This window comes from Periplaneta americana, chromosome 16 (genome assembly GCF_040183065.1).
Source record: "Periplaneta americana isolate PAMFEO1 chromosome 16, P.americana_PAMFEO1_priV1, whole genome shotgun sequence".
Lineage (NCBI taxonomy): Eukaryota > Metazoa > Arthropoda > Insecta > Blattodea > Blattidae > Periplaneta > Periplaneta americana.
The window spans coordinates 162,419,632-162,428,796 of NC_091132.1; the positions used below are offsets into that span (position 1 = coordinate 162,419,632).

At 36.2% G+C, this 9,165-nt stretch overlaps 1 protein-coding gene across 2 annotated transcripts; it reads right to left on the reverse strand.

The window, feature by feature from the left end:
• Positions 1-5,772: 5,772 nt before the first annotated feature.
• LOC138691693 (uncharacterized) lies at positions 5,773-9,150 on the reverse strand. 2 transcript variants are annotated; one of them, XM_069813943.1, is made up of 2 exons: positions 8,666-9,137; positions 5,773-6,708 (listed from the first exon to the last, which is right to left on the reverse strand). In XM_069813943.1, the coding sequence occupies exons 1-2, from the start codon at positions 8,796-8,798 to the stop codon at positions 5,918-5,920; spliced, it is 924 nt and encodes a 307-aa protein (XP_069670044.1). In that variant the 5' UTR covers positions 8,799-9,137; the 3' UTR covers positions 5,773-5,917. The 2 variants fall into 2 exon arrangements, 1 of the variants encoding a protein (XP_069670044.1); XR_011329942.1 differs by having other exon boundaries at positions 5,782-6,708; positions 8,647-9,150.
• Between the last annotated feature and the right edge of the window lie 15 nt (positions 9,151-9,165).

The following is a 9,165-nucleotide window of genomic DNA, read 5'->3' on the forward strand; positions in this document are numbered from 1 at the left end:
CAGGACCAAAGTACCGAAACTTTTCATGTATTTATGACTTTCTTAATAGTTTGCACATTAAAATGGTCACGTACTGTACGTTGTACACCAATAATAGAACATGCAAAATTGCATCTTTACTTGTTCAAAATTGGGCATGTTTCTGCATTATTATTTTTTTTATTTCTTTTTTTGCAGATGACGATATAACAAATTTTCTTCTATTAACATTAACTTAATTGGTTAATACCAATATAAAATTAATTGAATTAAATTAATTTTAATTAATTATTTCTACATTAAAATATAAGTATATTTATATTAAAATATGCTACATAAATGATAAGTTTGCTTTCGAAGGGAACAAGAGTAAGGTGGTCTGCGGAACTGTTCTGACTTAAAAAAGTGGTCCCCACTTCACAAAAGTTTGAGAAACGCTGCCCTAGATCATACATGTAACAGATAGGTCACCTTATAGGCTTTGACGGTAACAACTTTTGTCAGGTTTACTACGCTGCCATCTAGTTGTTACATAAGGAATCACGTCATAATTCCCATTTGAATTGCATTAGCGACTGTACTGCCATCTCCTGTTCGTTTATGGCGGATGGGTGGCGATCCTGGCGGTTGTTCTCTTCAAAGTGCTGCCGATTTTAACAGCGATGAGTTATGTTACATATATGATCTACTAGGTTTATACCTATTGTTTTCTATCTATCAGTAAAAATTGAGGTATCTTATCATGAATTTGAGGTCGACTTGGGATTTCGTCTTTTCCTGTGCTGGGTGTAGGTTTATCTTACGAATTTGCTCCCTGTTATTCTCATATGAAAACATTTTCTCTATATTACTTTCCTTTCTTTCTTGATGTTATTTTAGCGTAGGAACTTTGGATTTTCGATTCACTTTTTGTGAGAGTCAGATGAGGATGGTTAGTATTGAGTCTGGGTAAAGGTTTCCACCTTGGTTTCTCGGGAAACTTTTCTTCTTTTTCTATCACAGATCCCCTAGAACTTGGTTCTGGAGCCATGACAGGAATGTGCGTATTCTTCGTGGGTGCAGACAGAGGCCGTTGAAATAACTGTTTCACTTTCTATGCATAAGATACATTGCCTATACCGGTACTTCTTTTTTTGAAAGATGCGACATGACAGGAGCGTTGCGATTGGAAAAACAACTGAATGTCACATAGCGTGGTAGGTCTGTTGCTATGGTAACAACGGTTGAGTTGCCAAACTTACCTTTTCAACATGGCGAGTGCTTAATAGCTCCCTTGGTGACATTTATTGTGCACACAATGTTAGCATTGGTACGTTTCGTCTTTGATTCTCTGTCGATTTTTGTATTGTTTTTTTACCTTAGCGTCAATTGTCAATGAATGTTTTAACGTCAGCCATCCTAACGTCAATTGCTAGCTTCCATCAGCTGACAGCGAATAATAACAGGATTTCCCATATTAATTCTGTGTTTAATTTCCTCCCGAGTATCATTTATATTTGTTATTGTTGCTCCCAGGTATTTGAATTTTTCCACCTCTTGAAAGAATACATTTCCAATTTTTATATTTCCATTTCGTACAATATTCTCGTCACGAGACAATATAGTCATATACTTTGTCTTTTCGGGATTTACTTCCAAACCTAGCTCTTTACTTGCTTCAAGTAAAATTCCCATGTTTTCCCTAATCGTTTGTCGATTTTCTCCTAACATATTCACGTCATCCGCATAGACAAGCAGCTGATGTAACCCGTTCAATTCCAAACCCTCTCTGTTATCCTGGACTTTCCTAATGGCATACTCTAGAGCAAAGTTGAAAAGTAAAGGTGATAGTGCATCTCCTTCCTTTAGCCCACAGTGAATTGGAAACGCATCTGACAGAAACTGACCAAATTCAATAAGAATATCATATAAAACTTCTCTCTTAACCGAGTCATATGCCTTTTTTAAATCTATGAATAATTGATGCACAGTACCCTTATACTCCCATTTTTTTCTCCATTATCTGTCGAATACAAAATATCTGATCAATAGTTGATCTATTACGCCTAAAACCTCACTGATGATCCCCAATAATTTCATCTACATATGGAATTAATCTTCTGAAAAGAATATTGGACAAAATTTTGTACGATGTCAACAGAATTGATATTCCTCGAAAGTTACTACAGTTAGTCTGTTTTATAAATTCTAACTTTCAGATTTTTTGACAGCAGACTGGATGATAAAAGCTTCTCAACCGAATGACACCAACTGTTTTGTTATGGTCCCTTTAGCACCCACCATTAATCCGATGACTTCTTTATCCCTGAGTAAGTATGAAATGAGCATAGCTTTTTTGTGTCCACGACACTTCTTGTGTCCTTCCTTAGTGCTTATAGAAGAAGACGATGTGCTGTAGCTTATAAAAAGTAGGCCTATTTCGAAGACAAGCGATAAACCAAATAAATGGTTCACTAGTAATGGACTTAAACTAAACACGGATAACACCACTACGATTTCGTTTCAAACTCAGTGAAAAACTAATAGCAATAAAATATTAAAATTGTTACAAATGTAATCTCCATCTTACGATGTTTGGTGACGTATACACGTCCGTTGATGTGACATATTAATGAATTTAAATACTATTATAGTCACAATCATGCCATGGTATGAAAGAAAAATTTCATAACCTCGAGCGGGAATCGAACCTGCGACTTCCTGTTTCAATGAAAGGATAATTCCAAGCCTTTGGCGTGAGACGAACTCGATAGCTCAGTGGTAGAGCGCCTGACTGGAAAACAGGAAGTCGCAGGTTCGATTCCCGCTTGAGGTTATGAAATTTTTCTTTCATACCATGGCATGATTGTGACTATAATAGTATTTAAATTCATTAAAATTGTATTTCGACACTGGCATCATTTATTTCTGCTCTCTTTCTAACTCGTTCCAAACTAATAGCACTACTGAAAAAAAAAGAAATAGTAAAATGGACTTGGAACAGTATGGTTTTGGGCATTGACAGCGTGGCAGTCCATATTGGGAACATAGCACTGTAGTTCCAAGCTCGGCCGCTTAACTGTCATGTCCCATCTTTCAAAAAAAATTAGTAGATTTCGAATCGCGTCATTCTCTCGTAAATTTGGAGTCCCAACAACAAGAATTAAGGAAATTTCTATTATAGCTTTGAAGGGTTCTCGCAGATTTTATGGCGACATTTGTATTTGAATTCAAATTACAGTTGTATTTTCTCTGTCTATTTTTTTATCTGTATTTTTAAAATTTTCATTATGTGAAATATTATCTACTGCAAATTTTAGTTTCTTGTAAACAAATTTCTTGTAAGACATTTTTCATGTCATTTTAAATGTTGTAGTCTAGTGCCTTGCATTTGGCAATGAACCATTAGCAGTCGTGCTTTCCAATACTTTTGAACTGTAGTTTCTTCTGATCTTAATGCTTCACAGGTCTTCAAGTGATCTTCATTCATTTCTGCTGGATCGTTACACAGGACATATATGGGTGAAGCTGAGATACCTGTTCTGTAGAGATGACTTGCTAGACAGTCATGATTTGTCAATAGTCTGAAGGCTGCAACTGCTGTTTTTCTTGGTCTCTGGGGGATTATATCTGGGTTGGAAAGTAGTGTAATCCATTTTTTGTCTTTAGCATTTGATTCTATTTCTTGTAGGTATGAATGAGAAAATTTTGTAGTGATCAAGCGTTTTATTGAGGAATATGAGAAATTAAATTTAGATTTTTGTTTTATTGTTGTGCCTTTCTTGGCAAGTGTGTCTGCGGTTTCATTCATTTTAAATGTTACTGTTTAACATTCTTTGTCTTTGGCAACCTCACCAAGTTAAGGAGGATTGGATTATATATATACACCCACTGTTACACCAGTTCCTTTTTGTTTTTAAACAGAATCTGCAAGAAAAGAAAAATACTGTAGTACACACAGTATGTATGCTGGGCTTTGTTACACATTTACACAAGAACAAAAATGCTGCTAATTAACAAAACTATGGACTTAACGTCATACCTGAAATATGATATATCAGTTGTTTTTTCCTTTTGATATTCCAGTTGTATGCAGCACACACAACAGGTATGTTTTTTTTTGTTTTGTTTTTTTCGTAGCTCTTACCTCTGTATACACAATATTGTAAGCAGGCGAATTTTTACAATGGTAGGCGCTTAATTTATATCTGCCATGTTTCATGGTGGCATCGCAAAGACAGGACAACTTGGCCACTCTATAAACTCTTTCTAAGGGTCTATTTACACATGTCCGGGACGTGATGGTACTTTCCGTGTCTGTATCCGTCCTTTCCGACATGACTTTTTCATGTCTGTTCTCATTTTTCTGTTCCGTGCAGTTGTAATTCGGTAGTCAAGTGTTCAGTCCACGATGAATTTTAGTGATGATGAACTGGCAATAATAGCCATAATATTGGATGAAGAGGAGGAAGAAAGGAAGAGGATGAAACAGCGGGTTTTTCACGAAAAAATGAGGGGTTTTTTGATCGGTGTTCATTATAGATGCCTGTTGCTAGTAGCCATAGTTGGGGTGTAGTCAATATATACTGCAGGGCTGTATCTTCTGCAACTGGTACTGATGATTTTAATTGACTTCTTTTGTGGTTTGTGGATGGACAGTATAGAAGAATGTGTTCCAGATTTTCATCATGATTATTGCACCACAGACAAGTAGGATTATCAGAAATGCGAAATCGCTGTAGGTACAATTGAGTGACAATGTGACCTGTTCTGGCTCTTGTTAAAAATGTTTGAACATGTCTGGAGACGTTTTTGTACGTTTCCAGGTCATTTGGTTTCTTTTGTACAGACTAAATTTTTTCCTTTGTCAGAAGAGAGCCAATTGTTGATCCATAGGTTTGTAAAAAGAGACTTTACTGAAGCAAAAGCACTGGATAGAGATATCACTTGAAGAGGCCTTGGTTGCAAATGTTGCCTGTTTTGCAATATTATAGACTTTCTCGTTTCCAGATATACCACAATGACTAGGTATCCATTGAAATATTATTTCCTTTTGGAGTTCTTTTAGTTTACTTAGTTGTTTCTGAATTGGAATAATTCTATGTGCAAATAGGTTTGGTACATATTTAATTACATTAATTATAGCCCCCTTGGAGTTGGTAAATATGCAAATAGATTTTTAAGAAATTTCAGTAACACACTGAAGAGCAGCACCAGTAGCTAGCAATTCAGTGTCAAGACTGGAGGAGGATGAACATGGTATGAAATAACTTTCTTGATATTTTGGATTTGTAGGTGGATTTATAATAGTACATTATGCAACGAGCCTATAATGGTAGTAATTAAGACGGCGAGTATGTTTATGAAACGAGTGCGAGTTTCATAATTTTCATATGAGCGTCTTAATTACCATTATAGTCAAGTTTCATACGACTGTTTATGCTCGACCATATTGATTTTTTCCGGCAATTGGTGAAATGAATTTGCGGGAATGTGCTTTGTGAAAGGCTGGAAGATGACTGTGAATTGATGTTAAGTTGTGTGTTGTTTTTTCGACTGAGTTTAATATTGTCTAATCTCGCGCTAGTTGTCTTTCGATTGCATATCCGAGAATAATCGATACTTGCGCTTTCATATTGCTACAGTGGTATTTTCTGATTGGTGGAACACCTGAACTTAATGAATAGGTGTACTTTAATGATGTACATTAAAGGGCTTCTACCAGGTGTATAATTACTACATTTCGGCATGGTCGAGCATAAACTATAATAAAATAAAGTAGTAATAAATTAAAATGAGTAACATTCATTGTAATGAAAATGTTATATTGTAAAGCGGATGTACAAATATCGATTAAGTTTACAAAAATGCAACATTGACGGGGAAAAAAAATAGAAAAAAATACGTATGTGAAACAAACAAGAAAAATGTAATTGCCATCATAAATGTTATTGGTTGCTCAACTAGTTGTCATGTTATTGAGCTCACTTTTCACCAAAATTCTGTCAAAGTTTCTGTTATCTTCAGTGCTATTCATGTCAGAACACGAAGAAGAACTCGAAGGAGACTCCGTACTCTCATTATTAGCTAATGCTGCTAAGGGTTGAAATGCCCTTTGACAAGAGACTTGCGTAGAGGTGGCACCCTGTTGCTCAGTAAGCATCATCATTTCATATTTGTGGACTGTTGCAAAAATTTCTGATTTTGCTAAACTCAAATAGTAGGGAGAAAATGACTTTAACATTGGAGAAATTCCAAATAAAAAAGCGTCAACGGGATGTTGTAAATTTGCTGTGACCTGGTTAGATGTAGTTGCTTCTTGTCCAGAATGTTTCTCGAGGAAGTATTTCAGCAATAGTGAAGATGCTGGTTCATGTTGAACCTTTCGTTTTGTGCCACTCCTTCGAGGAGTTGAAAACGCAGAGGAGTCAGTTTTATTAGCACTGTTATTTGCTGTAGGTACATCCGTGATGTTCACGTCTTGACGGACAAGCTGCTGCTGCTGGGATTGTGGTTGTGGTTGTTCTGCTGTATTTTCAGATTCTTGTTCTTGATCGTTTTCACTTTCACAGTCATCCGTTGCTAGACGAATGTTTCCTTTAGTATCTCTTTCATCGAGATATTTAGTCATGAAACTTAATTGATCTGCAAATCTGTACCGTTTTACTCGTTTACTTGTAGTTTTCAATTTCTTTAGCGACTTCTTGTAATTATCCCTGATATTGTTCCATCTCGCCTTGCACCTTTCACCTGACAAAAAAGACAAAGTATGTAGATCCTCTGTACATTTATACTTTTCTAAATTAGCTAAAAACATAATGTAAGTAATGTATTTTAATTTATTTGTTTCAGATTCCTGGAAACTGGGGATTCTTTTAAAACGATATCTTTCAGCTACCGTCTAGGGCAGTAATGTCAACTGATGCCCATAGGAGCAAGCGGGCACTTTAGAGCCCAGGAGAGCCTGAGCGCTTTACAGCAGAAAGGAAAGAGACAAACGAAAGAGGCAGTATATGCCTCTTGGTCGAACTATATACAGGGATGGCCAGCACTGATTCAATGGATAAAGGAAAGAGAACTTATTAAAACGGTATCCATGTTAATTTTTAGATTTGTCTGAGAAGTATAAGTTTTAATTTTAATGTTTATTTTTCACAAGTTTTCTTTTTTATTCAAAAGGAATATTTTCTCAACGTTTTTTACAGAAACGTGAAATTTTCAGATATGTTTGTTTAGTAACCTTACACGTACTAAAACAATGTTGTCGTAAATCTAATATATCGTAAATACGTATTACTGAATATAGTGTATTAAAATGTTTGGAAATATTCGCATGGAAAATGTTTGTAAGGAAATGAATTAACAAAGCAAATACTGTTACATCACAAACAAAAGATATGTGCCTATGTGTCGGTAAAACGTCAGCTCTATAGCTTCAGCAGATTTCGAGATAATTTAATATTTTGATAACAGAAAACTGCGCACCAATATCAGCTAAAAGCATAATGCGGTAAGAGTTTTATTATGTAATATTAGTTACAGTTAAAACATACACCTAGACAACTTTGCTTTGAACTATAATATTTTTTTATTACTTTTATAAGGCTAAAGATACCATCAATATCAATTTCAACATATCATGTCATATTGAGTGTCTTTCTTTGGGATAACACTTTCTTTATGAATGATGTGTATAATTCACTTAGTACAGTATAGTTGTAGTTATTGTGGAACAGACTGCTTATTCCCCCTAGCATACCTAGCGCTTAATGCCCGCGCACGACGTCAAGGTCGGGCATTCCACTATACACAACATTGTGATGGAAACGTGTGAAGTTAGGCCTATATTGGAGAGCTTATGCACAAAGTAATGCCTCACCCAACAGAGGAAATGGGGAAAGCCATCGAGAAAGACTTCCAAGAACGTTGGGATTTCACGAACTGTTTGGGATGAGTTGATGGTAAACACGTCATTCAGGCTTGGCCGAACAGAGGCTCTCAGTTTCACAATTATAAAAAAACATTTTTCGGGCCAGCAATTGGACACAACAAAGCGCATTTTCAATTACCGACTGAGCCATGCTCGGAGGGTAGTTGCAGATGCTTTCGGTATTCCAGCCCAAAAATTCATAATTTACAACAGATGAACCCAATCAAAGCCGGAAAACGTCGATAACATAATACTAGGGACTTGTGTGCTACATAATTTTCGTAGGAACTATGACGACAAGCCTTTGACGCTAGTAAATGAAACATATGTTTCTATAAACCAAGAATCCACAGCTCCAAAACTTGCCCGCTCGTGGAGGGAATTCGGTCAGAGAGGCTTTTAGCATTAGGGAAAAGTTCAAAGAATATTTCTGCTCAGAAGCTGGTTCAGTACTGTGGCAAGAAAACATGAAAACTATCCATAACGTCACTTCTTGTTTGTCTGGGGAGCTTCTTGAAATGCTATTATGTGAAGCTCTCAGAATGCCAATTACATTGATGTTCAGACAGACGTTGCTTTTATAATATATTACTTATTTCATTAAATTAGATTAGTTAAATTGATGTTCAGACAGACAGATTGTATTAGGCTATATTACTCGATGTTATTCACTTAATTCAATTTAGATTAGCTAAAAGTGATGGTCCTATAGACGGACTGTTTTATGTTAAATATAATAAAGTTAATAAAACACTAACATAAAATAACAATAAACACCTTCAGCTTCCATTTTCTGTCCAATTTCGTTCCAGACACGCATCTTCAGCCCACTATCCATGTATTTTGGATCAGCTAAATCATATAAAAATGTGTGTGCCTTCACTAACTCAATCAACAGTTTGTCCTTCATTTCGACAGGTTAGAAATAGTTCAAAAGTATAAAATACAACCACAAAATTCGAAGAAAGCAGAGAAGCGAGTAGGCGGGAAGAGAGTACGCTGCAACGCACGTCCGTGAAAACAAAAAGATCGGTGGCGAGCGAAAACGTTTTGCCGGCACGGATCACGGAGAAGCACTGAACACAGTGTGCACTGAACGTGTCGGCGAATGTCGTTGCAGGAGGAGACGATTTTTTATTTTCTCGGAAGATGCCGCCACGTCACGGAGAGCATCGTCACGTACCGGAGATGTGTGAATAGACCTTTAAGGTTGGTTGGTTTGGAATTTCGGAACGCGTTCTATATTGCTTGCTGGAACAAATCTATTTGTAACAAAA

Excerpts from the sequence above, each read along its gene's own strand:
- LOC138691693 (XM_069813943.1), bottom strand. The coding sequence starts at position 8,798 with ATGAAGGACAAACTGTTGATTGAGTTAGTGAAGGCACACACATTTTTA. Across the intron at positions 6,709-8,665 it reads ACAGAAAATGGAAGCTGAAG|GTGAAAGGTGCAAGGCGAGA; the intron begins GTGTTTATTGTT and ends CTTTTTTGTCAG.